Source organism: Heterodontus francisci, chromosome 13, assembly GCF_036365525.1.
Source record: "Heterodontus francisci isolate sHetFra1 chromosome 13, sHetFra1.hap1, whole genome shotgun sequence".
Classification (NCBI taxonomy): Eukaryota; Metazoa; Chordata; class Chondrichthyes; order Heterodontiformes; family Heterodontidae; genus Heterodontus; species Heterodontus francisci.
The window spans coordinates 117,506,566-117,532,068 of record NC_090383.1 but is presented as its reverse complement, the minus strand read 5'-3'; the positions used below and the strand labels follow the sequence as shown (position 1 = coordinate 117,532,068).

General features: G+C 45.1%; 1 protein-coding gene across 1 annotated transcript in view; it reads right to left on the bottom strand.

Annotated features, from left to right (window-relative positions):
• The window catches only part of cd109 (CD109 molecule), a 103,544-nt gene that overhangs the window by 33,895 nt on the left and 44,146 nt on the right, over positions 1-25,503 (bottom strand). Inside the window, exons 18-23 of the mRNA XM_068045710.1 lie at positions 24,472-24,592; positions 22,780-22,897; positions 20,263-20,376; positions 17,671-17,889; positions 13,968-14,109; positions 826-1,002 (exon numbers count right to left, since the gene is read on the bottom strand). Coding sequence (XP_067901811.1) covers positions 826-1,002; positions 13,968-14,109; positions 17,671-17,889; positions 20,263-20,376; positions 22,780-22,897; positions 24,472-24,592 — 891 coding nt within the window. The remainder of the gene's footprint in view (positions 1-825; positions 1,003-13,967; positions 14,110-17,670; positions 17,890-20,262; positions 20,377-22,779; positions 22,898-24,471; positions 24,593-25,503) is intronic.

Below are 25,503 nucleotides of genomic sequence, written 5' to 3'. Positions count from 1 at the left end.
TAGGGTGGATTTCAAAAGAGAATTGCATAAATACTTGAAGAAGAAAAAAATTACAGGGATATGGGGAAAGAATGGAGGCGTGGAACTAACTAGATTGTTCTTCAAAAGGGCTGGCACAGACTCGATTGGCTAAATGGCCTCCTTCTGTGTTGTAATATTCTATGATTCTATCCAAAACTCCCCTGCCCATATCCTAACTCGCAACAAGTCCCATTCACCCTTCACGGTGTCGCCCCTCCTGTATCTCTCTTACCTGCTCCAACTCTATAAAGCCTCTGAGATATCTTCACTCTTCCAATTCTAACCACTTGCACATCCCAAATTTCCTTTGCCCGCCATTAGCAGCCATGCGTTCAGCCATCTGGGCACTAAGCTCTGGAATTCCATCCTTAAACCTCACTACTCTTCCTCCTCTTTAAGATACTCCTTAAAACCCACCTCTTTGACCCTCACCTATCCTAACATCTCCATTCATGGCTCTGTGTCAAGTTTTGTTTGATAACGCACCTGTGAAGTACCTCGAGAGGTTTTACTATGTTAAAGGCACTATAGAAATACAAGTTGTTGTAGCTTTCTATTTGTCTATTTCTGCCGTCTTCCGGCTGATTTTGTGGTGGATCTGGAGCCATAACCTGAAAGCCCTGAAGCAAGCTAGTGTGAGAGAGAAATCGAATGTAGGGGCCTCAGTGGGAGTGGGAGTTGGAGTTGGGGCCTGGAGGCAACAGCCTCAGAGAATGAGGCTGAGGCAGATTTTTGGCATGTTCCTGAAAGTAGCCCTCAAGACAGAAAGCTAGTGAAAAATACAGTCGTGATCATCATAATCACCTTGGATCATGTATGACAAAGCCTTCTCCTCAATCTCCTCATTCACTTGGTTTATGGCCGTCAAGTATTGTAAAATGTAGATATTTGGTGCAAATCTGATCATATTTTGTTCACCACATCCATAAGGCATCTGAAGCAGGTCCTCCAAACCGTTAATGGAAGGTCCAAGGATATCACCTGAAAGAGAGAATTGATTACCATAATCCATTTAGTTTACACTTGAACTGCATTTGCCACATATTGGCCCAGTTCCCAAAGGATATAAATCCTGCTGCAAATGAAATATAAATCCAGTCATAAAATGCTCTTAAAGTATCAAATTAGGCCAGTGGAGAAGAGGCTGCATCGCAGAGACAGAATGTGGTAAGTGGCTATAACGAGCATCCAATTCCTAATTGCCTGACCACCCGAGTCAAATTTTTACCCCATTATTTCCTGGACGAGAGGCTTTGTACATTAAACAAGCCATAACGAGGAAGCTCTCAGCAGAATGCAGATGTTTCCCAATGGGAAGTGAGGGACAGAGGCTGCTCTTGTACTCTCTGGAGTCCCAGCACTACCTATTGAGTTATTTACTCAGATGGCAGGTTCCTTCCCCTAGGTGACTGACCAAAATGCCATTCTTCGTGTGTCAGTCCCGACAGAAACTGTGGTCAGCTGTTATGCCTGATTCAATGTCCACACATTTCCAGCAGACACAGGTGGGAAATCAGGTGACCCAGGCATATAGGGCCCAATGCATTAGTTGACTCAGGTATATGGTGACCCAGGCATCAGGTGACCCAAGCATATTGGCTACCAAGCAGAAGGAAAACTCCCCCATGACAGCTTCTGGCCAAAAAAGCTAGGGGGAAAATTAGTCATTTACAGCAAAGCCGCAATTATCCACAGCAAGATCCCACAAACAGCAAAGAGATAAATGGTCAGATCAGCTGTTTCAGTTGTGTTGGGTGAGAGCCAGGACATCAGGGAAATCTCCCCTGCTCTTCTTTGAAATAGTGCCCCAGGGTCTTTTACGGCCACCTGAGAAGGCAGACAGGGAACTCAGCGGAACATCTCACCCGAAAGACGGCACCTCCGACAACGCAGCACTGCCTCGGTACTGGACTGGGAGTATCAGCATAGATTTTGTTCTCAAATCTTTGGAGCAGCTTCTTGAGCCCGTAGCCTTCTGACTCAGAGGTGAGAGTGCTACCCAATGAGCCAAGGTTAACACTAATAACGAGCTTTCAACTATCGATATTAATCAAATGCTCTTGGATGAAAAATGTAGAAAGTACAGTATGGAAGAGCCAGAGTTGATGAGAGTGCTCCAGCTGGAGTTACCATTTTCCTGGCTCGTCCCGGATTCTTTTACATTTAGTGGCCCCACAAGGGAATCAGGAGCTCATTTGATAAGCCTTTAAGGCTGCAGGCGCCAAGGCATTAACTGAGAATGGAGGGCCATGCAATATTGCATTTCAAGGTCTTTTCCTTCCACTGGGAGTTTCCACACAGCCGCAGAATTTTAACGAGAAAGAACCGCCATAAAGTTTGGGCAAATGGTGCTGAGGTTGCTGATAGATGCTCACTGTATATTTACTGCACGTTAACTCGTCTTGTTCGCAGCTCCCATGACTTAACTGTTCTGGCTACAGAAAGAGATTTTTGTAAAGTAGGATTGTATTCCCTGGAATTTAAAAGATGAAATAGTGATTTGATCGAAGTTTTTGCGGTATTAACAGGAACAGATAGGGTAGATAGAGAGAAACTAATTCCGCTGGTTGGGGAGTCTCGGACTGGGAACATAGTCTAAAAATTAGAGCCAGACCTTTCAGGAGTAAAATGAAGAAACACTTCTACACACAAAGGGCTGGATCTTGTGCTCATCCAGAAGGCGAATTTCATGGTGGGGGTTTGCCAGAGAATCGGAATGGAACTGCCCGCCACGGCACCTAACTCCGGGATTCCCAGTTCCAATTTCCCCAGGGCTGGGATAGGCAGATGACAACCTTCCCACCCAGAGGCTAATTGAGGTCGTGAAGTGGCCTATTAATAGCCAATTAAAAGCCTCTTCCCACTGCCACTGGGATTTTACCAGCGGCAGGGGGGGCAAATGCCACCGAGGCATCCTCACTGTGGGCTTGGGGGAGGGGGGCTGGGGAAGTCCCTCCTTTGTGAGAAACTTGTGGCCCATGGAGGAACCCCCCTCTCCCCAGGGGAACATCAGTACACCCCTCTCCCTGGACCGAATGGCCAACCCCCCGCATCCCCCCTTCGCCGGGGCCTTCCGGACTGGCCCCAGCGACCCCGCCTCACTTACCTGTGTTCTGGAGTTCCAGCTTTGAGCCTGGGTCCGAGGCCTCTGCAGTACTGGCAGTGGCCACCGCTCCCAGTGACGCTGCTGATACTGCTGGGCTGCCAGCTTTTCAGCCCGGTGCCAGGAGCCCCACCTCCTGCATAAAATCCAACCCAAAGGGTGGTAGAGGTTTGGAACTCTCTTTCACAAACAGCAATTGGTGCTAGATGAATTATTAATTTTAAATGAGATTGATAGATTTTTGTTAACAAAAGGTTTTAAGGGATACGTGGCAAAGCTGGGTAAACGGAGTTACGTTGCAGATCTGCCATGACCTCATTGACTGACGGAACAGGCTGGAGGGCTGAATGGAAACGTGTTCCCTTGTGTATTACTTGGCTTAGAGGCTGCTAATGACTTTGCATTAGAGTCCATAATAGAATGATATAATACCAATGTCCTGAAATTAATACTGCAGAGATCTCTGCAGCACAATGGAAGGATAAGCAATAACTTAAACCAGTCATGGGATTACATTTCTTTAACAACTGCTGAGATACAATCATGTTGTACAAGAGATCTTTTACACTCTTGTTTATTTGTATGGATCTCCAGAGTTAAACTATTTACTTATGAAACACTGTCTGGATGTCACAGAATGTGTGGCTGGTTAAGATGCACTGCACAACATGCAGTCGGACTACACATAACAGGAAATTCTAGTTTGCAACATAGGAAGAGGAGGCCATTCAGCCCAGCTGGCCTGCTCCGCCTTCAATTAGATCATGATTTTTTTTTATTCATTCATGGGATGTGGGCGTTGCTGGCTAGGCCAGCATTTGTTGCCCATCCCTAATTGCCCTTGAGAAGGTGGTGGTGAGCTGCCTTCTTGAACCGCTGCAGTCCATGTGGGGTAGGTACACACACAGTGCTGTTAGGAAGGGAGTTCCAGGATTTTGACCCAGCAACAGTGAAGGAACGGTGATATATTTCCAAGTCAGGATGGTGTGTGCCTTGGCGGGGAACTCGCAAGTGTTGGTGTTCCCATGCATCTTCTGTCCTTGTCCTTCTAGGTGGTAGAGGTCGCGGGTTTGGAAGGTGCTGTCGAAGAAGCCTTGGTGCGTTGCTGAAGTGCATCTTGTAGATGCTACACCCTGTTGCCACTATGCATCGGTGGCGGAGGGAGTGAATGTTGGTAGATGGGTTGCCAATCAAGCGGGCTGCTTTGTCCTGGATGGTGTCGAGCTTCTTGCGTGTTGTTGGAGCTGCACCCATCCAGGCAAGTGGAGAGTATTCCATCACACTCCTGACTTGTGCCTTGTAGCTGGTGGACAGGCTTTGGGGAGTCAGGAGGTGAGTTGCTCGCTGCAGGATTCCTAGCCTCTGACCTGCTGTTGTAGCCACGGTATTTATATGGCTACTCCAGTTCAGTTTGTGGTCAATGGTAACCCCTAGGATGTTGATAGTGGGGGATTCAATGATCGTAATGCCATTGAATGTCAAGGGGAGATGGTTAGATTCTCGCTTGTTGGAGATGGCCATTGTCTCGCACTGTGTGACACGAATGTTACTTGACACTTATTAGCCCAAGCCTAGATATTATCCAGGTCATGCTGCATTTGAACACGGACTGCTTCAGTATTTGAGGAGTGGTGAATGGTGCTGAACATTGTGCAATCATCAGCGAACATCCCCACTTCTGACCTTATGATTGAAGGAAGGTCATTGATGAAGCAGCTGAAGATGGTTGGGCCAAGGACACCACCCTAAGGAACACCTGTTGTGATGTCCTGGAGCTGAGATAATTGACCTCCAACAACCACAACCATCTTCCTTTGCGCTAGGTATGACTCCAACCAGCGGAGAGTTTCCCCCCTGATTCCCATTGACTTCAGTTTTGCTAGGGCTCCTTGATGCCATACTCGGTCAAATGCTGTCTTGATGTCAAGGGCAGTCACTCTCACCTCACCCCTTGAGTTCAGCTCATTTGTTGATGTTTGAGCCAAGGTTGTAATGAGGTCAGGAGCTGAGTGCCCCTGGTGGAACCCAAACTGAGCATCACTGAGAGGTTATTGCTAAGCAAGTGCCACTTGACAGCACTGTCGATGACACCTTCCATCACTTTACTAATGATTGGGAGTAGACTGATGGAGCTGTAATTGGACGGGTTGGACTTGTCCTGCTTTTTGTGTACAGGACATACCTGGGCAATTTTCCACATTGCAGGGTAGATGCCAGTGTTGTAGCTGTACTGGAACAGCTTGGCTTGAGGTGCGGCAAGTTCTGGAGCACAGGTCTTCAGTACTATTGCCGAAATATTGTCAGGGCCCATAGCCTTTGCAGTATCCAGTGCCTTCAGTCGTTTCCTGATATCACGCGGAGTGAATTGGCGGAGGCCTGGCATCTGTGATGCTGGGGACTTCAGGAGGAGGCCGAGATGGATCATCCACTCTGATCTGTACCTCACCTGCATTTAACCACCTTTGCCCCTTTTTCCTCGATACATATTTGACCCTGTAGTGAGCTTCCAACCACATACTTACCTATTTCCATCTCAGTAACATCGCCCGACTTCACGCCGATGTCAGCTCTGCCGAAATCTTCATTGATGCCTTTGTTACCTCTAGACTTGACTATTCGAACACACTCCTGGCTGGTCTCCCACATTCTTCCTTCGGTAAATTTGAGGTCATCCAAAACTCTGTTGACCCTGTATTAATTCATATCAAGTCCTGTTCACCCATCAGCCCTCTATTGATTTCATCTTTATTTTAAAATTTTCATCCATGTTTTATCCTCGCCCCTCCCTATTCCTGTAATCTCGTCCTGCCCCACAACCCTCCGAGATATCTGCATTCCTCTAATTCTGGCCTCTTGAGCATCTCTGTTTTTAATCACCCCAACTTTGGTGGCTGCGCCTTCAGCTGCCTGGGCCCTAGGTTCTGGAAACCCCTCCCTGCACCTCTCCACCTCTCTACCTCACTTTCCTTCTTACGTGGTTTGGTACCATATTTTGTTTTAAAACGTTCCTGTGACGCCCTTTGGGAAGTTTCATTATATTAAAAGTGCTATATAAAAATAAGTTGTTGTTATTGATACCCTTACCCAACAAAAATCTCAATCCTGAAAGCTCCAATTGACCGAGCATTCTTTGGGAGAGAGAGATCCAGATCTCCATATCCTTTTTGTTCAGCTGCTTCATCAATGACCTTCCTTTCATCATTAGGTCAGAAGTGGGGATATTCGCTGATGATTGCACAATGTTCACCATTTGTGACTCTTCAGATACTGAAGCAGTCCGTGTAGAAATGCAGCAAGACTTGGACAATATCCAGGCTTGGGCTGATAAATGCCAAAGAACATTTGCACCACACAAGTGCCAAGAAATGACCATCTCCAACAAGAAAGAATCTAACCATCTCCACTTGCATTACGATTGCTGAATCCCCCCACTATCAACTTGGGGGTTACCATTGACCAGAAACTGAACTGGAGTAGCCATATAAATACTGTGGCTACAAGAGCAGGTCAGAGGCTAGGAATCCTGTGGCGAGTAACTCACCTTCTGACTCCCCAAAGCCTGTTCACCATCTACAAGGCGCAAGTCAGGAGTGTGATGGAATACTTTCCACTTGCCTGGATGGGTGCAGCTCCAACAACAGGCAAGAAGCTTGACACATCCAGGGTAAAGCAGCCCGCTTGATTGGCACCCCATCCACAAACATTCACTCCCTCCACCACCGACGCACAGTGGCAGCAGTGTGTACCATCTGCGAGCTGCACTGCAGCAACACACCTTAGACAGCATCTTCCAAACCTGTGACCTCTACCAACTAGAACGACAAGGGCAGCAAATGCATGGGAACACCACCACCTGCAAGTTCCCCTCCAAGTCACACACCATCCTGACTTGGAACTGTATCACTGTTCCTTCACTGTCGCTGGGTCAAAATTTTGGAACTCCCTTCGTAACAGCACTGTGGGTGTATCTACCCGAAATGGACTGTAGCGGTTCAAGAAGGCAGCTCACCACCACCTCCTCAAGGGAAATTAGGGATGTGCAATAAATGCTGGCCTGGCCAGCGATGCCCACATCCCATGAATGAACAAAAAAACAGTGCTTCCTGACATTACTCCTGAATGGCCAAGCTCTAATTTTAAGTTTGTGCCCCCTTGTTCTGGACTCCCTAGCAAAGGAAACTATATCTCTGTATCCACCCAAGTTAAACACTGTGATCCCCTCAATCTTCTATACTCAAGGGAATACAAGAGAACTTTATGAAACCAGTCCTCATGATTTAACCCTCTAAGCCCCAGTGCTAAGTTAACTGATCTCAAAGGGGAGATAGGAGCACAGTAACTGGTTGTCGCATTTCTGAGCTAAGGATTGAGAAGATCAGCAAGGATTCCCACTCCTGCTTGCTGTCCAATCACCTTTGCTGGATATTGTGCGTGTACAGAGGCCAGGATCAGATCCTGATGTGATGTCACTGTGGTCGAACAGCAAAGAAGGTCCATTTGAGCAAAGTACTGGAGAGGGGCAGGCAACCTTCACTCAACTGCAGCCAAGCAAGTATCAGTCTTCTCAGGCAAGGGCAGGGAACAGTGACAGACAAAATGAAAAGAAAATAAACCAAAAAAAATTCCACATCTGGCCTCTTCAGTCTAAATAAAATTATTGTTATGAAATGAAATAGATTAGACACAGATGTGTCTCACAAAAAATTGAATTCAGAAGGAAGAAAAAAAGTTTCTTTGAAACAATAAATTATTCTGCCCAAAATAGACCTGCTGGTTTGAGGATGATATTCAGATGAAAAACACATGCTTCTTGAAACTGGAAGCAAATTCTAATGATTGGATGACGAAGCTCACTGAGGTAGACACTGACCCTAGATCTATCAGTAATCCATTGAGAGTCTTGTGTCAAATGCCCACTTCCTGTGGCATGAATTTATCAGCAATTCTGGTGTTGATTTTAACCCTTTTGGCCTGTCAGAGAAAGGGCAGAATTGGGTGATTTTAGCTGACACAATGACGCACTCCACAGGTTTTGCCCTTTCGAAAGCATTGACATCACTTCCCTCTTCAAAAGGTCCACCCTCGACCTATTACAAAGCATTTACAACACAGAAACAGGCCATTCGGCCCAACAGGTCTGTGCCAGTGTTTATGCTCCACATGAACCTCCTCCCACCTTACATCATCTCACCCTATCAACATAACCTTCTATTCCTTTCTCCCTCATGTATTTATCTAGCTCCCCTAAAATGTATCTGTGTTGTTCACCCCAACCATTCCTTGTGGTAGCGAGTTCCACATTCTCACCACTCTCTGGATAAAGAAGTTTTTCCTGAAATCCTTATTGAATTTGAGTGACCGGAGGCATCCTTCCATCTATGAAAGATGATGGACATGCAGCAAACAATCCATTTCGGTGGGGTGTCTTCTCTTGCTGCACCTTTGCTGATGGCTGTGAAGGCCAATCCTTGAGAGGCAGGTTCTGCCACAAGTGCTGCACGGGAAGCTGCCAAGGGACACTGTGAGTTGTTGTTTTTGACGTTGGCGCCTGTTGCCAAGCTGCTGTAGCAAGGGGTTATCGTGATAGTGCACAACAGTCCACAGGACGTGTCGCCATTTCCCTCATTCGCCAGCTAGTGACTACCAGGTGCAATAGTCGACATTTAAGGCCTTCATGTCACGTTTGTAAGCATCCTTGAAGCAGAGCTTTGGGCGCCCCACTGGTCGTCTGGCCCCAGCTACCTCATCATTCAGAAGATCCTTAGGTATGCGACTGTCTTCCATCCTGCAGATGTGTCTGATCCATCAAAGCGGCCTCTGTTTGATTAGTGTCAACACATTTGGGAGCTCTGCCTTTGAGAGGACTGCTGCATTTGTGATTTGTGTCCTGCCAGGATATACCCATAATGCACTGCAGACAATTGAGCTGGAAATTATTGAGCTTCTTTTCCTGGTAGCTGTAAGTTTCCCATGTTTCACAGTCATACAGCAAAGTGCTGAGAATACAGGCCTTATAAACCATCAGCTTGGTCATAAGGGACAGCTTGGGGTTATCCCATGCATGTTTTGCAAGTCAATCAAAGGTGGTAGCTGCTTTCCCTATGCGTTTATCGAGCTCTGCATCAAGGGACAGATTGTCTGTCACTGTTGACCCAATGTAGCAGAATTTGCTCACCACTTCCAGTGGGGTGTTATTTAATGTGATCAGAGGTGGAGATGCAACACCTTGTCCCATGACTACGGTTTTCTTGATGCTTATAGTCAAGAAGAACAAGTTACAGGCACGGGAGAGAGAGTCCATGAGTCTTTGTAGCTGAGTTTCAGTGTGTGTGACTAGTGCAGCATCATCAGCATAGAGGAGTTCTCTGATCAGGATGTGATGTGTTTTTGTCTTCGCTTGCAGGCCTGATGGATTGTAGAGCTTGCCGTCTGACCTAGTCTGCAAATAGATTCCTTCCATAACTGCAGGGAAGGCAAAGGTCAGGTGCACTGAGAAGAAGATGCCAGAGTGGGGTCTGGGACACAACCCTCTTTCACTCCATTCTTCACTCCAAAACTGTTGAAAGTGGAGCCATCAAACTGCACAGTGCAGTGCATGTTGTCATGGAAGGAGTGGATGAGACTGAGGAGCTTCAGTGGACAGCCAATTTTTCCCAAAATCTTGTAGAGCCCTGCTCTGCTGACAGTGTTGAATGCCCCAGTGAGATCTATGAAAGTAAGGTAAAGGTGTATACTCTGTTCCCTACACTTCTCTTGTCCCCACTATGCTGAGCAGGGAGATTCCATGGTAGTTGTTGCAGTCACCGCGGTCACCTTTGTTTTTATAGAGGGTGACGATATTGGCATCGCGCATGTCCTGGGGTACTGCTCCCTCGTCCCAGCACAGGCAAAGCAGTTCATGTAGTGCTGAGAGTATAGCAGGCTTGGCACTCTTGATTATTTCAGGGGTAATGCTGTCCTTCCCAGGGGCTTTTCCGCTGGCTAGAGAATCAATGGCATCACTGAGTTCCGATTTGGTTGGCTGTATGTCCAGCTCATCCATGACTGGTAGAGGCTGGTCTGCATTGAGGGCAGTCTCAGTGACAGCATTCTCCCTGGAGTACAGTTCTAGGTAGTGCTCAACCCAGCGGTCCATTTGCTTGTGTTGGTCAGTGATTTTGTCCCCTGATTTAGATTTGAGGGGGGCGATCTTCTTGATGGTTGGCCCAAGAGCTCTCTTCATGCCATCATACATTCCTCTGATGTTTCCGGTGTCTGAGGCCAGCTGAATATGACTGCATAGGTGTTGCCAGTAGTCGTTTGCGCAGCGCCTGGCTGTTCTTTGTGCAGTGCTTCTGGCTGCTTTAAGTGCTGCGGATGTTAACTCGCTGGGGGCTTTCTTGTAGTTCAACAGTGCAATGCGCTTAGCGGCTATGACAGGTTCCAGCTCTTCATTATGAGATTGAAACCAGTCTGCATTTCTCTTCGCACTTTTGCCGTAAGTAGTCAAAGCTGACTCATAGATGGCGTCTCTGATGTGGGCCCACTTGGTCTCAGCATCCCCTGTGGGAGTGTTTTGAAGGGCTGTTACAAGTGAATTTAGAAATTTTTGTAACAGCTCTAAACAGGCTCCAGAAGCTGGCCGAGCGCGTCTACCCTGAGGCACAGAGTGGCTTTCGTGCAGAGAGATCGACCATTGACATGCTGTTCTCCCTTCGTCAGATACAGGAGAAATGCCATGAACAGATGCCCCTCTACATTGCTTTCATTGATCTCACCAAAGCCTTTGACCTCGTCAGCAGACGTGGTCTCTTCAGACTACTAGAAAAGATCAGATGCCCACCAAAGCTACTAAGTATCATCACCTCATTCCATGACAATATGAAAGGCACAATTCAACATGGTGGCTCCTCATCAGAGCCCTTTCCTATCCTGAGTGGTGTGAAACAGGGCTGTGTTCTCGCACCCACACTTTTTGGGATTTTCTTCTCCCTGCTGCTTTCACATGCGTTCAAGTCTTCTGAAGAAGGAATTTTCCTCCACACAAGATCAGGGGGCAGGTTGTTCAACCTTGCCCGTCTAAGAGCCAAGTCCAAAGTATGGAAAGTCCTCATCAGGGAACTCCTCTTTGCTGACGATGCTGCTTTAACATCTCACACTGAAGAGTGCCTGCAGAGTCTCATCGACAGGTTTGCGGCTGCCTGCAATGAATTTGGCCTAACCATCAGCCTCAAGGAAACGAACATCATGGGGCAGGACATCAGAAATGCTCCATCCATCAATATTGGCGACCACGCTCTGGAAGCGGTTCAAGAGTTCACCTACCTAGGCTCAACTATCACCAGTAACCTATCTCCAGATGCAGAAATCAACAAGCGCATGGGTAAGGCTTCCACTGCTATGTCCAGACTGGCCAAGAGAGTGTGGGAAAATGGCGCACTGACACGGAACACAAAAGTCCGAGTGTATCAGGCCTGTGTCCTCAGTACTTTGCTCTATGGCAGCGAGGCCTGGACAACATATGTCAGCCAAGAGCGACGTCTCAATTCATTCCATCTTCGCTGCCTCCGGAGAATACTTGGCATCAGGTGGTAGGACCGTATCTCCAACACAGAATTCCTCGAGGCGGCCAACATCCCCAGCTTATACACACTACTGAGTCAGCGGCGCTTGAGATGGCTTGGCCATGTGAGCCGCATGGAAGATGGCAGGATCCCCAAAGACACATTGTACAGTGAGCTCGCCACTGGTATCAGACCCACCGGCCGTCCATGTCTCCGCTTTAAAGACGTCTGCAAACGCGACATGAAATCCTGTGACATTGATCACAAGTCGTGGGAGTCAGTTGCCAGCATTCGCCAGAGCTGGCGGGCAGCCATAAAGACAGGGCTAAAATGTGGCGAGTTGAAGAGACTTAGTAGTTGGCAGGAAAAAAGACAGAGGCGCAAGGGGAGAGCCAACTGTGCAACAGCCCCGACAAACAAATTTCTCTGCAGCACCTGTGGAAGAGCCTGTCACTCTAGAATTGGCCTTCATAGCCACTCCAGGCGCTGCTTCACAAACCACTGACCACCTCCAGGCATGTATCCATTGTCTCTCGAGATAAGGAGGCCCAAAAGAACACTTCTCTTGTCGCTGGTGTGTGGAGAAGATCTTATCCACAACAGATCTGCTAGCACGGAAACTGCACTGTGCTTCTGAGTACACTCAGTCTGCAAGTAAATGGAGTCTTTTAAGTGTGGCTCTAGCAAAGGCCTTCCCTGTGATGCTAAAGAGTGAGATGCCCCTGTAGTTGTTGCAGTCTTTTCTGTCACCTTTGTGTTTGTATAGTGTGATGATTTTGGCATCACGTATCTCCTGTGGAACAGAGCCTACTTTCCAGCAGAGAAGGAGGAGTTCATAAAGTTATAGCAATAGATAGGACTTTCCGTGCTTGAGCAGTTCAGCTGGGATTCCATCCTTGCCCGGTGCCCTTCTGTTCGCTGGGTGGTCTGTGGCCTTCTCGAGCTCCAGTAATGAAGGTTCTTCATCTCTAACTCATCCATGACAGGAAGTTGTGGGAGAGTGTCAAGTGTGGACTGGGAGATGTCCGACTCACAGTAGTACAGCTCACTATTATATTCATTGCCCCTAGTTCTGGTCCCACCACAAGTGGAAACATCTATCCTATGAAATCCCTTCATAATTTTAAAGACCACTATTAGGTCACCTCTCAGTCTACTCTTTCCTAGACAAAAGAGCCCCAGCTTGTTCTGTCCTCACAAACGATTAAACCGTTTCTCAACTCCTACTCCTTGCCAAATCCATGCCCATCTTTACGGCAATTCAGTGTTTGATTCCTCAATCGGGTTTCTGCCACTGACACAAAACTGGATTGGCCTTAATGAAAGTCATGACAGTGGTTCATCGTTCCTCCTTGCGTTCTCTGCAGTCAACTACACAATCCTCCTCTAACACCTCTCCTCTTGTCCAACTCAGTTTGCACGCACTCAACTCCCAGACTTAACACTTGTTCACCCTTATCTTGCAGGACAAATGTCCACCAAAGGCATATTTGAGTGGCTTGCAAGTCTCATTTCAGAGGGCAGTTAAGAGTCAACCACGCTGGTGTTTGACTGGAGTTACGTATATACCACACCCGTAAGGATGGTAGATTTCCTTCCCTAGAGGACAGCCGTGAACTATTAGGGTTTTCACAATAATTCAAGAGCTTCATGCTCACCGTTACTGACGCTAGCTTTTGAATTCCAGATTTATTTTGTTTACTTAATTAACTGAATTCAAATTCACAAACTGCCACAGTGAGATTTGACACATTTGTTTAGATGATTGGTTCAGGGCTCTGGATGATTAGCCTAGTAACGTAACCACTATGCTGTCATACCCGTGAATAAATAAATTATGAGAAAAAGAGTGATCTGATCAAGGGGTTTAAAATGTTAAAGGGATTCGATAGAGTAGATAGAGAGAAGCTATTTTCTCTGGTGGGGGAATCAAGAACACGGGGACATGATCTTAAAATAAGGAGTGAAATCAGAAGTATGTTTTTACACAAAGGGTAGTGAAAATCTGGAATTCTCTCCCCCAAAGGCTAGGGATGCTGGGGGACAATTGAAGCTTTCAAGACTGAGATCGATAGATTTTTGTTGGGTGAGAGTATCGAGGGATTCACAGCTAAAGTAGGTAAATGGAATTGAGGTGCAGATCAGCCATGATCGAATTGAATGACAGAATGGGCTCAAGAGACTGAATGGCCTCCTCCAGTTCCTTATGTTGCTAGTTCATTCTCTGCCTTATCAAGAGCATTGCCAGGGAAGATCCAGAGGATGTTTGTTTAAGTAAAGCAAATGCCAGGGCTTCTTACCGATCACAGTGACCTGAGCGATTTGGCTCCCTTCCACCACATTTTCTGGAAAGGTAAACTGCACCTCCTTGGACCAAAGTTGTCCGTCAACTTTTGGGGCCACTAAGAGTGCCTGAGAGAACGACTGGTGTATTCCTTCAGCCTATAGACAGACAGGGAAGCATGTTGTTAAACACCATCAGGTAAAAAGGATAAACTGAACACTGGGAATCTGGAATAATAAAGAAAAGGAAGACTTCGGCCAGGAGGCAACTTGTAACAGAGTAAAGAATAATACAACATAGCAGGAGGCCGTCTGGCCTTTGCCAGCCCTTTGATAGAGTTATCTAATTAGTCCCACTCCCCCTTGCTCTTTCTCCATAGCCCTGTAATTTTTTTCTCTTCAGGTATTTATCCCATTCCCTTTTGAAAGTTTGAATCTGTTTCCACTGCCCTTTGAGGCAGTGTATTCCAGATCGCAATAATTTGCTTTGTAAAAAAAAATGGCCTCATCTTCCCTCTGATTCTTTTGCCAAACACCTTAAACCTGAGTTTTCTGGTTACCAACCCACTGGAAACAGTTTCTCCTTATTTACGCTAGCAAAATTGTTCATGATTTTGAACACCTCTATCAAATTTCTTCGTAGCCTTCTATCAGGTTATGACTGACGGAGGTATATTATCCTGTTTCCTGCACTAATCCATTCTTTTGCAAGAACTCAAAACTGTAGACCCTCTTACCACCCTTGACTTTCCTTCCTTTTCCTATAACCTCCTGGCTTTCAAACCTCAAGTTGGTTGTTATCCAATCACTACCTCCTGATTTATCTCATTTTTTCTTGTGCCATTTACATTAAGTCTACAGCAAAGAAACAGGCCATTCAGCCAAGTGTTTATGCTCCATTTGGGCCTCCTCCCACCCAACCTCATCTCACCTATCTATTCTGTTCTCCCTCTGATGTTTCCTCGTTGCTGGTAGCCTGCTCTTTCACCTGTGTTTCTCAACTTTATTAAAATGTTTGGTACCAGGTATTCATCCAGTCTTGTTTTGAACGAGTTACACCAGCAGCTTTTCCCACATATCTACTAGTCTAGGTTAAGGGATTACTCCTAATCTCTGGGCATGCTTAAGGCTACTTGTAAATTTAAACCTAGGCTCAGGCTCCAAGTTAAACAACTGGCTTATGTCTACATTATCTGTAACGCTCTTGGCTTGTTAGAGATTTGCACCATGCAACATCTGTAACACATTAGTAAAATTTGGATCAATTCAACCTTCTCATTGTTGCCCCTTTGGGGTAAATACAGCAGCAAAGATCTGTAATGCATTCGACACGGTCTGGAGAATCGAAATATATAGCCAGGAAATCCAAATCCAAGAGCATTAATGGCAGGAGTTCCAAAATCCTGATGGGAACTTCAGATTCAGCTGCTTCCAAAGAGCTGAGGACTGCTTGGTATAAGCTCTTGCCCAGTTATTAGCACTCTCACCTCTGAGTCATAAGGTCATGGGTTCAAGTAGCCCACCAGAGACTTGATTACATAATCTAGGCTGACACTCCACTGCAATACTGAGGGAGTGCTGCACCATTGGAGGTGCCGTCTTTCAGATGAGACATTCAACCGAGTTCCCGTCAGCCCTCTTATCGACATAATATATTTCATGGCACAATTTCAAAGAAGAGCAGGGAAGTTCTCCCTGGTGTCCTGGCCAATATTTGTGCTTCAATCAGCATCACAAAAACAGGTGATCTGATTCCTATCTGACTCCTGTTTGTGGGAGCTTTCTGTGTGCAGATTAGCTGCTGTGTTTCCAACATTACAACAGTCACTACACTTCAAAAGTACTTGATTGGCTGTAAAACCCTTTGGTCATCCTGAGGTCATAAAAGTCGCTATACGAGTGCAAGTCTTTCCTTTTTGCAAAGTTGTCAGCTCCAAGCTTACAGCTCTGTCAATTTCCTTTCACTTTTCTCCTGATAAAGAGTCCTTGTACATGAATCACAAAAAGTCAGCATACAGGTACACCCAAGTAATTAGGAAGGCAAATTGAATGTTGGCATTTATTGCAAAGGGATTGCAGTATAAAAGTAGGGAAGTCCTGCTACAACTGTACAGGGCATTGGTGAGACCACACCTAGAGTACTGTGCAAGTTCTGCTCACTTTATTTAAGGAGGGACATACTTGCATTGGAAGCAGTTCGGAGAAGGTTCACTAGGCTGATTCTTGTGATGAGGGATTTGTCATATGAGGAAAGGGTGAGCAGGTTGGGCCTATACTCATTGGAGTTTAGAAGAATGAGAGGTGATCTTATTGAAATGTATAAGATTCTGAGGGGGCTTGACAGGATAGATGCTGAGAGAATGTTTCCCTCGTGGAGGAATTTAGAACTCGGGGGCACAGTTTCAAAATAAGGGGTCTCCCATTTAAGATGAGGAGATGAGGAGGAATTTCTTCTCTCGGGGGAGTTGTTAATCTTTGGAATTCTCTTCCCCAGACAGCAGTGGAGACTGGGCCATTGAATATATTCAAGGCTGAGTTAGACAGATTTTTAATTGACAAGGGAGTTAAGGGTTACGGGGAGCAGTCAGGAAAATGGAGTTAAGGCCACAATCGGATCAGCCATGATCTTATTAAATGGTGGTGTAGGTTCGAGGGGCCGAATGGCCTACTCCTGCTCCTAATTCTTATGTTCGTACATTATTATGTTATGTTCTTATGATGCCATGCTGCAGTGTTGTTTCCCTGCCAATAGCAGCACACATCCAAGGGGCCTTTTTATATATATTAGCCGACAGCTTGTAGCCACACAGCCAAATTAATCCTAAATTCCCACGCATTTACCCCATCTCCAAAACACATTTCAGCAGTCGAATAACCATTAGGAAAATAGAATCATAGAATTCTATTCAATCCATTATATCTGTGCCAGCTCTAGAACTATTTAATTAGTCCCACTTCCCCTACTCTTTCCCCATTGTCTTGCAAATGTTTCCTTCGAAGAATTCATCTAATTTCCATCTGAAAGTTACGACTGAATCCCCTTTCACGCAGTGGGTTCCAGATCACAACAACCCATTGCATAAAGAGAATTCTCATCCCCCCTCTGGTCTTTTTTCCAATTATGTTAAATTTGTGTCCTCCTGCCATTGGGAACAATTTCTCTTTATTTACTCCATCAAAACCCCTCATAATTTACAGCAATTCTATTATATTTCCCCTTAACCTTCTCTGCTCTATGGAGAATAACCCAGTCTTTCCACATAACTGAAGTCCCACATCTCTGGTACCATTCTAGTAAATCTCCTCCGCAACCTCTCCAAGACCTTGACATCCTTCCTAAAGTGTTGTGCCCAGATTTGGACACAATACTCTAGCTGAGGCCAAACCGGTCATTTTAAAACAGTTTAGCACAACTTCCCTGCTTTGGTATTCTGTTCCTCTATATATAAAGCCCAAAAAGTCCCATATGCTTTCTTAATGACCTTCTCAACTTGTCCTGCCACCTTCTAAGATCTGTCTGTATGTAAAGGAGTCAAGAGATATGGAGAATGAGTGGGAGTTGAGATAGAAGATCAACCATGATCTTATTGAATGGCAGAGAAGGCTCATGGGGAAGTATGTATGCCTGCCTACTCCTGCTCCTATTTCTTACCTTCCTAATCTACCATGTTTACCTTAAGAAAAATCCAAAAAAAGAAATTTATTAAATCTAAACGATACCTTCACTAAAATGTACTTGGTGACAGCGTCGAATGCGACTTCAGACGTGGCCTTGACTGTGACAGGAATCTTCCCAAGACCCTTCAGCTTGATGGGGAAATAAAACACGTGGGCGTCTTGACTCTGCACAGACACTTTCTTCTTATTGGGGACAGTGTTCCTCTCGTTCAGGACAATGATGAAATCAAACGAATCACTCAACTCGACTGTCACCCAAACCTGTGTGTTAAAAAATATATAATTTTATTCATCTGCCTATAAGCTTTTTATCTCCAGATTTATTTATGAAACTGAATTCAAGTTCTCAAACCACCCACAGTGGGATTTGAACTCAAATTCTACTAGAATTATTAGTCCAGGCCTCTGGTTTAGTAGTGCAGTAACCATAACCACGACACTGGAGGAAGATATAACTCAAAGGAGGGTAGAGACAAGATAAAATATAGAGGGATAGTTTTCCTAGGCCTGGCATGCCCTATAGGGTATTTGAGGCTGGATTTTTTTCTCTCCCACTATCCTATCATGAATTAATCAGGAAAAGGGGAAAATTAGATGGCCTACTCCTACCTCACAGAACGTTCTGTCTTCCCGCCTCTTTCCAGGATCATCATTGATCGCACTTTTTTATTCATTTTCATAGGATGTGGGCATCACTGGCAAAGCCAGCATTTATTGCCCATCCCTAATTGCCATTGAGAAGATGGTGGTGAGCCATCTTCTTGAACCACTGCAGTCCATGCCAGGTGTTCCATCCAGTTTTATTTCTTTTCAACTTTTGTGTAGCAGTTTTGTCCAACTGAGTGGCTTGTTAGGCCATTTCAGAGGGCAGTTAAGAGTCAACCACATTGCTGTGGGTCTGGAGTCACATGTAGGCCAGACCAGGTAAGGCCAACAGATTTCCTTCCCTAAAGGACAGTCGTGAACCAGATGGGTTTTTACAACAATCAGTGGTAGTTTTATGGTCACCATTCCTGAGACGAGCTTTCAATTGCAGATTTTTATTAATTAATTGAATTTAAATTCCACCAGCTCCCGTGGTGGGATTTGAACCCATGTCCCCAGAGTATTAGGCTGGGCCTCTAGATTACTGGTCCAGTGAGATTACCACTGGCCCACCCACTGACACTATATGGGTACTGCATTTCCCTCATGTCAGCTTCTGTTGCTGCTGCTCCCCAGGTGAAGTGATAGGAATGGATACCCCGGTCACATATCCAACCAATGAAGAGAGAAGGGCCAATAGCAGCCTCCTCCATCTCCAATTCATCTTGGTAGTTTACCCACTGATGGTCTCAGCCTCTGCCTTCAGTGGAATACTTCCTGCACAATTGGGCAGCATTTTAAAGTGTCTTTTCAGAAAAAAATCCTTGATATATTTAAAAATGGCAACTTGGTGAAGTTTGATTAATAAAGCTGAAAATAGATTTATCACAAAAAATAATGTGTCAGTCTACCATCTCTGAGTAACCTGACTTTAAATTACTAAAATTCCCTTTTAAAAAAGTATGTAAAACTATTTTCTAGTTATATTGGGCTCAGTCACATTTCTTACGGCAAAAGAGCCTCCTTCTCCATTGTAATTCTATTGGTTTATTATGAATTACTGGATAATACAAACTTTTGGTGAGAATCAAACAAACAGAATGTTTTGAAATGGAATAGACTGAATTAATAAAGAAGACTACATCAAAGCTGTCATTTGTGGAGGGTGGAAATTTATCGTTCAAGTTCAGGTCCACGACTAACTGGGAGGCCCAATGAAGGCCTGAAATTGGGCCTCAGGGCTCATTACAAGAATTGAAGTGAGCTGTTGGGGCCTGACAGGCCCCCTGAGGCAGCTCACCAGTTTCAAAGAGATGACATACCTCCCCAGCAGCGACTCTTAGATATCTCCCAGAGTTTGTGGGTGGGAGGGGGTGTCGGGGCGGGGGAGGGACGGCGTATGGGGGGGGAAAGAGGAAGTGGAGCCAATTGCTAGCTCATCAGTCTCCCTTGGAAACGCAGTCCTGCTCCTCCCAGCTCGACATCACGAATGAATTTAGCTACCTTTTTAATGCAGGCCGCTGACTAGATTGCATCCAGGCTCAGTAACAGATGAACAAAGCAGGCCCGACATCTGCTCCTGTCATAATAGCCAAATTTATCAGTGGTGGGAGAGAGCTAAAGCGAGCATTCAGCACCTCATCACCATTTGCAAGGTATCCACTGTCTGCTTCAGGCAACTGCCTACAAAACTTGTGAAATGTTAACTTTTGAGACCCACCAGGACATTTCCCCTCAAAAACACCCACGGCCAATATGGCTTTCGTGACATTTATCAGGCGTGCATGGGACTAAAAGATGGTCAATTTCCACCCCCAGATGTTTTGCTCTCTGTATCTTTATACCACTGGATAGAACCTGTGCTCTCTGGTTGCTGATTGAAGGCCAATATGCAGGTCACCAATCTAATGCTAACTCAGGATGGAATGATCCCAAAATATTTGTAAAACATCATTACTAGTGTGTGGGACATCAGACAACCTAATGGTTTTATTCCAACTCCAAAATATTAAGCCCATTATGTGAGAGGCACAAACTGTTAGGCACTACCTCCAGTGTCTGTTGTAGGTAGTTGAAGATATTTATTTCCAGGATTAGTTGTTCCCCTCTGGTTACAGAGTATGGCAGGTTTAGTTCCAAGAAGAAAGACTTGAAGACCTCCAACTGTTAAATTAAAAAGAACAAACTGGTATTCACATTATTTAACACAGACACAGGAGCAGAGGTCATAAACTGGTGATGAGCCAATCTGTGAAAGACATTCCTCAAGTAATTTACGGTTGGTCCAGGCATGTGGTGTGAGTTTCAATGCGTTTCAATGCAATCCCTCTGGTCTCTGAGTTAGTGTCATTGTAAACATGGCCCAAAGTGCTTTAAAGCTGATAGATTAGTTTGGAATTGCATTCATACTTGCTAAATAGGGAAAAGCAATATCCAATGTGCATTCGGCGTGATCTTGCAAACAGCAATGAAATGGTCTGTTTTAGATGATGCTGGTTGAGAGAGGAATGTTGGCCAGGCTGTTATTGTTTGTGCAATAGTACCGGGGGACTATCTTCACTACAGCCAGCTAAACAGATGGGCCTGAGACTCAGCATCCCATCCAAGCGACAACACCTCAATGTCTTTTTCTACTAATGCAGGGAGACCAGAGGGAATCTTCTCCCTGTGTTTACAGCCAGCCATTCGGCCCATCATGCCTGTGCTGGCTCTTTGGTAGAGCTATCCAAATAGTCCCAGTACCCTGTTCTTTCCCCATTGCATTGCAAATTTCGTTTCCTTTCAAGTACTTATCCATTCTCCATAGCTCCAAGAAGTTAGTGGTGGAATGAGCAGTCACCAATGATGAGGAGGTCTCCGTGTTAGAGGAGTATAGGGAGCGTGTGGGGATGTGAGGCAGGAGGAGATCACAATATGAGACTGAATAAAACCATGGAGCGATTCAAAAACAAAGAGGAGAATCTGACAAAATATCTCCCCTTTGCGCCCCTCCTGTCACGCAATTTGAAGAGCCAAGATATTGTGATTTATTTTGCTGCCTTTTGTTTGGGAAGAGGAACGAAAGTATATCGGTGTTATAAATAAATGAATGAGACAAACACATCCATGTGAAATGCCTTGAAAAATAACATTTTCCTCAATACCTTTTTCTCTGGAGCCATCTGGTGGCTATGTTTGAATTTCACATCCTGCCTTTAAATAAGAAACTAAACACAGGGGCAAGAGGAGGCCATTCAGCCCCTCGAGCCTGTTCCGCCATTCAATGAGATCATGGCTGATCTGCAACCTAACTCCATATACCTGCCTTTGCCCCAGATTCCTTAAATACCTTTGGTTAATAAAAAGCTCTGATTTAAAATTAACAACTGATCTCGCATCAATTGCTGTTTACAGAAGAGAGTTGCAAACTTCCACCACCTTTTGAATTGCTTCCTAACTTCACTCCTGAAAGGTCTGGCTCGAATTTTTGACTACGCCCCCTTTGACTTCCCAAGCAGTGGAAATAGTTTCTTTCCATCTACTTTATCTGCTCCCATTACTATCAAGAAAAATTCGATCAAGTCACCCCTTAACCTTCTAAAGTCCAGGAAATATAATTCTAGTTTGTGTAATCTCTCCTCGTAATTTAACTCTTGGAGTTCAGGTACCATTCTGATGAAAAGGACCAGCGCTGTAGTGCAGGTTATGACCATAATTGGAAATAAGGTAGGACACAGGGTAACACAAATCGAAAGCAGTGGGTTAGGCAAAGCTAAGCTTGTTTTTCAATGACTGATGAGAGTGAGGAGGACCAATGGCTATCAAGTTCTTCAGAATGATAAAGTTAAAGCAGCACACAGTTTGATGAGTTTTCATTTCAACTCAGTGAGGTTGTGGGGAGGACAAGGAGTGTGTAGGCCGACACATTTATCACTTAGCAATCAGAGGGAAAAGTGACCATAGTAACATTGATAAAATGGAGAGAGAAGTACTGTGCTTACGATAAAATGTCTCTTCTTAATTTTAAGATAGCATAAAGTCTCTTTAGAGACTTTGTACTCAGTACAAAGAAAACCTTAATTATCATTTTGAAGTCATATTAGGTGGGATAACTAATAATCCGGTCTTTCTTTTCTAATGTTATCCCTTCCTTTCCTGAAGATGATGATTCATCCCAGGGTATAATTCCACAGGTACAACCTATCCTCTGGATTGTGCACGGTATGTGAAAGGAGCAAGTCTGAAGGGCTGATGATGGTTTATTCATTATTAAGGATGTTGGCATCACTGGCAAGGCTGACATTTATTGCCCATCCCCAGTTGTCTCAAGATGACGGTGGAGAGTTTTCTTCTTGAAGCGCTGCAGTGGTCCTTCTGGAATGCAATGCAGAGAGTCAGCATACCCAGCACACCAGCCGGGAACACATTTCCGAAGCTCATGGTCCTCTGGTAAAAGATGAATGGCCCAACATTCAATCTATTCCTACTCTTACGTAGTTTAAGCACAGGTCCTCCCCAGTCTGACAAACTGAGATAACCTGCCACTAGGCTATTTAAGTAGATTTCTGAAAGCTGGGGAACTCTTACCTGAGCAGGTGCATTGGCCAATTGAAGCCCATGGTTCTTGGAAATCGTGAAAGCGCTGGCAATCCAGGTGGTCAGGGAATCTGGGACTGTTCTCTGGATGCTGACATGTGTGCTTGAACTAAGCACAAGAAAAGAGCATTACAGTAATGATCATCAAGTGAGGTTAAGACCTGCCTGCATTTGTTCCATATCCCATGATACCTTTACCCATTTCAGTCTTGAAAACTCCAATTGTCCCAGAATCCACAGCCTTCCTACAGGGAAAGAGTTCGAAATTTCTACTACCCTTTGCGTGGAAAAAAAAATGCTTCCTGATTTTGCTCCAGAATAGGCAAAATCTGTGACTTGCGCCTAGAAGGACACGGTAGTAGGTACATGAAACATTATCATCTCCAGGTTCCCCTCCATGTCACACATTATCCTGACTTGGGCATACATCACCTTCCTTCATCATCGCTGAGTCAAAACTCCCTGCCTAACAGCACTATGGGAGTAACCCCACCACATGCTTTCCCTTAAAGGGATCTAAGCTATTCATCTCAACTACTCCCTGTGGTAGCGAGTTCCACATTCTCACCATTCTCTGGGTAAAGAAGTTTCTCTTCAATTTCCTATTCGATTTTTTTTCATCATTAGTCATTTATTAGTGATTATCTTACATTTATGGCCCCTGGTTTTGGATTCCCCCACAAACAGAAACAAAATCTCTATCTTTACCCTTTCAAACTTTTCAATCTTCCCTGGTACATCTTTGTAAATCATTTTTGCACCTTCTCCAATGCCTCTATAACCTTTTTCTAATATGGAGACCAGAACCGTGCAGAATAAGCTCACTACTTTGTTTGAATACTTTCACAACCTTGTTAGGACTTAACATTGAACATCTATTGCTGCATTCGTGAGGTGGGCTTCCAGAGACAAACTTAAATGGGTGTCTGCTATCTCTAGCAATACAGCACTGAAACAGGCCCTTCGGCCCACCGAGTCTGTGCTGACCATCAACCACCCATTTATACTAATCCTATATCCCCTACCACATCCCCACAATTCTCCTACCACCTACCTACACTAGGGGCAATTTACAATGGCCAAATGACCTATCAACTTACAAGTCTTTGGCTGTGGGAGGAAACTGGAGCACACAGTGGAAACCCACGCGGTCACAGGGAGAACTTGCAAACTTCACACCGGCAGTACCCAGAACCGAACCCGGGTTGCTGGAGCTGTGAGACGGCAGTGCTAACCACTGCGCCACGCTTCTGCCAATGTCTACCTTCTTTTATACTTGTGCTCCTCCCTGCTCTAGCCAACACCAAAAATACATAGTCATTGGGTTGAATTCCTGGAACTTCTTTGTAGGAGCATCTTCTCCACGCGGACTGCATTGGTTCAAGAAGAAGGTTCACCACCATGCTGTCAAGTGCAACTAGGAATGGACAATACATGCTGGCCTTGCCAGTGATGCCCACATCCTCAGAATGAGTATAATTTTAAAAGAAGCCACTCGCAATCCCATGATTGTGAGCAGTGAACCTGCAGTTTAACCTACCCAACTATTCAATCTATTCATATTTTACTTCTATGAATTTCACCTCTTCACAGAGGTGCTGGCAATGCGAACATCTCTCTAATTCAAGATCCTAGTGTCAGGAAGGGAAGCTATGGGGCTCCGTTCGCTCTTGGATATCCTACCCAGTCAACATGTCCAACCACATCCACGTCTCTGGAAAATATGTTCTGACTCTCTCTTCTTCTGGCTCAACCGACTGGCTCATGGCCTTATACTCAAGGCCGGCATCAAACAGGGTTGTGTCTGTGAAGATAGATTCACAAAGTTAGCAAACGTCCCTGTACACATCGCCCAGTATTTACAGGTAGCGCTCCACAGAAAAGCCAGCATGAAATTCTTAACCTGCGCATATTAAACCAAGGCAAAAGAAACCCCCAGTGTTAGGTTGAACAGTCTGAAGTCAGAGGGCCATTTGGATTCCGTGTGCAATTTTCAGTGTCCAATATGGGATTTAAATGGGACAAAATCACTCTGTGCAAGTGTTTTAACTGATCCATGTGAAATTCTTCTGTTTGCCATTTTAATGGTTTGAAATGAAGGGGTTATTTAATTCCTTCCAAGATCTGGTCCAATGGCAATGGGAGTAGACTTTTCAAATTCAATACCTGCCTGGGATTTCTGTTGGGTTTTTCCAGAGGGAGATTGGTGAAATCCACTTGAGGAAACATATCACATAGAACTAAACAATATTTACAGCAGGGAAATAAGCCATTCAGCCCAACAGGTTGATGTCAACATTCATGCTCTACATGAGCCTCCTCCCACCCACCTCCATGTGTCAGCAGTGACTCAGTGGGTAGGACTGATGCCTCGAACTTAGGAAGTTGTAGGTTGAGGTCCCATTCCAGGACTTGAGTACAGAAATCAAGAGTGACACTCCAATGGAGTGCTGCACTGTCAGAAGTGCTGTCTTTTGGATGAGACATGAAATTGAGGCCCCCATCTGCCCTGTCAGGTGGATACAAAAGATCCCATGGTAATATTTTGAAGAGAAGGGGAGTTATCCCCAGTGTCCTGGACAATGTTTATCCCTCATTCAACATCACAAAAGCAGATTATCTTGTCATTATCACATTGCTGATTGTGGGAGCTTGCTGTGTACAAATTAGCTGCCACATTTCCTGTAGTACAACAGTGACTACACTCCAAAAGTG